This window comes from Fopius arisanus, unplaced genomic scaffold (genome assembly GCF_000806365.1).
Source record: "Fopius arisanus strain USDA-PBARC FA_bdor unplaced genomic scaffold, ASM80636v1 scaffold00024, whole genome shotgun sequence".
Classification (NCBI taxonomy): domain Eukaryota; kingdom Metazoa; phylum Arthropoda; class Insecta; order Hymenoptera; family Braconidae; genus Fopius; species Fopius arisanus.
Window position 1 is genome coordinate 1180232 of NW_011887763.1, and position 2638 is coordinate 1182869.

Genomic DNA, 2638 nt, shown 5'->3' on the forward strand with positions numbered 1-2638 from the left:
TGCACTCGATAGATGGTACAGAGATCGCATTCTTGAATGACAGTTGCTTGAGAGAAAAAAGGGGGAAAAGAGCAATTGTATATACATAACTTTATTTGTATAAGATATATGACGAGCGTCTGCTCCCGTCAGTTTTCGCTTTGACATAAAGGAGATCAGGTGTACTCCATCAATGGTCATTGCGTTACTCAAAATCCAACGGTCCTAGATAATCATTTAGAATTCTAATGAGTCCCACTGAAAAATTGGATATTAACAAAAAAAATGAAGAACAATAGGTAACTATCAGCATTCTCCATTCATTCACTTAAAAATTGAATTATCATTCTCTAATCACGTAATCCCCCGGGTTCCCCTAGATTTTGACCTTTATTTCCTGTTTTCTATCGCGTAATCAATAATATGGAATACTTTTTTTTCAGATAACGGATGGAGAGCATGTGGATGCTGTCAAGGTCTTGCTCTTATCAGAGAATGATTCCATCCTCCCAATTATTTTCACCTAACTCAGCACTTTGATCTCGATTGGTAATACTTAATTCATGTGAAAGGGCAAAAGATATGAAGATGAATGGATAAAATATTTATTCATAGATGAGAGGAGGATCTCGGTGTTGAGTGGTGAAGGGTAAGGGGTTAAAAAATTGAGCCAATGAAGTAACGGACTGTCGAGATAAAGAGTTGAAATAGGTCTCATGATAGTAGGGACATAGATATTGTTGGGTACAATTTGAATTCACTCTGATATTCATCAGTGGCAATAATGGATGGACCTTGTCTGGTGAAATCCATCATGACACCTATGGAGAAGCTGCGGGGTCTCAAAGAGTGAGTATTTATCAGTTTATTACATCAACATTTTTAGTCAATTTGTTCTATTTTTATTCTCCAATCATCAGTCAGTGCAGGGGAAACCTTACGAAGAAAGTATGAAGTATATAAGGCTGGTTTAAATACAATGGTGAATATTGTCACTTGACATCATGTCGTTATTGAATTATAGAGGAATCGAGTTTATAATAGTCGTAACACAACAGAGAAAGTTTTTATTCAATTTGCTCTTTCAGCTTGGGATTTCCAAGAGTCCGATTAAACGAAGATTATTTTGTTAATAGTACCACAGAAATAATGCTCTGGTTTTTTTCAAAGTTTTTAGATTAAGTTTTTTTTTTAATTATCAACAAGTAAATGATTTGGTGAATATTTGAATGGAATATGGGAACATGAAATTTTGTGGGGAGAGATAAGGGGGAAATATCTTTGACAGATGTCTTTTTGATTTTTATTAGGATAAAGTGGATGAATCCACGCGCCTCTCCGAATGAAGCATATGCACCTACATATATTGAACATTGTGCCAATATAATGACCCATGGAATTTGGATTGTACCAGCATTACTGGGGAGTATTGAATTGCTCAGGCGATCTATCACGTGTACCCAACTGATTTCTGCATTGGTTTATGGAATCGCCTTGCTCCTTCTGTTCTTAGTATCTACTTCATTCCATTGTGTACATTACTGCGATCGAAGGTGAAATATTAATTCATTTGACATGTAATGCAACTCGTTAGCGACGTAATTACAGAATTAGATATTATACGATACTATACGTAATTACAGAATTAGGATAATAAAAATTAATGGCGATCTTCGCTACAGATTTTCGATTTTTCGTTCATCTAGGGATCCAAGGAGAGGTTCAATAACGTTTGATGATATTTTTTAGGGACTGGAAAGACGTTCTTCATCGATGCGACCGTGCTATGATTTATGTGTTCATTGCTGCTACCTATTTTCCTTGGCTGATGGTCGAGGACTTTCCCGACAATGAAATTGTTCCCACAATGCGATATTTAGTGTGGATTATGGCGATTATTGGGATATTGTATCAACAGATGTTTCACGAGAGATACAAAATGCTCGAGACTATTTTCTATCTGATTATGGGAATCAGTCCCAGCATTGCTGTCATTACTGTGAATAAATTCGACAATATAAGAGAACTCAAGACTGGGGGATTTATCTATATAGCTGGCCTCATATTCTTCAAATCAGATGGAAGAATACCTTGTGCTCATGCTATTTGGCATATATTCGTGACAGTTGCGGCGGGTTTTCATTACTACGCCATTCTAAATCATCTCTATCCATTTGTTCAGAAAGGACATCCAACTTTACCACTGATAGACTGGTTAGAATCTCATCGCGAGTTATAATTACGAGAACCAATTTAGCTACTTCAAGTTCGATTCATTCTTTTATGATGAATTTTTGAAAAAAACATTGTCTATCCAATTTACTCTCACTGACCAAAAGGTAATTTCCACGCAATTGTAAATAGGTGGAATATAACAAAATGCAATGACCGATTATTCAGTTCTTTTAAAATGAATTTTGTGGAATATTAATTATTTATTCATTTTTATGAGTTAATTAATAGAGTTGACAGAATCCGGATGGGATTTTTATCGAGTCGTACTGGTAATTTTATAATTATTCGAATCTCATGAAAATAGTGATTTCCATTGAGTACCTGATATGTAAGGAAGATCAAGATAACGAACGGATTTTGGTATTTTTTTTCTATCTCATCGATTCATGATAAGATGATAAGTGTTTTTAAATGATCTGATGTT

The 2638-nt window shown here is 35.1% G+C and overlaps 1 protein-coding gene across 3 annotated transcripts; it reads left to right on the top strand.

Annotated features, from left to right (window-relative positions):
* Positions 1 to 113: 113 nt before the first annotated feature.
* Positions 114 to 2632, top strand: LOC105264697 (monocyte to macrophage differentiation factor). Of its 3 annotated transcripts, XM_011301760.1 has the most exons (5): positions 114 to 278; positions 423 to 528; positions 595 to 828; positions 1290 to 1532; positions 1729 to 2632. In XM_011301760.1, exons 3-5 carry the CDS (start codon positions 764 to 766, stop codon positions 2216 to 2218), a joined length of 798 nt encoding a protein of 265 aa, XP_011300062.1. In that variant the 5' UTR covers positions 114 to 278; positions 423 to 528; positions 595 to 763; the 3' UTR covers positions 2219 to 2632. The 3 variants fall into 3 exon arrangements, with proteins under 3 accessions (XP_011300062.1, XP_011300061.1, XP_011300063.1); XM_011301759.1 differs by having other exon boundaries at positions 423 to 828; XM_011301761.1 differs by lacking the exons at positions 114 to 278; positions 423 to 528 and having other exon boundaries at positions 751 to 828; positions 1268 to 1532.
* Positions 2633 to 2638: the final 6 nt, after the last annotated feature.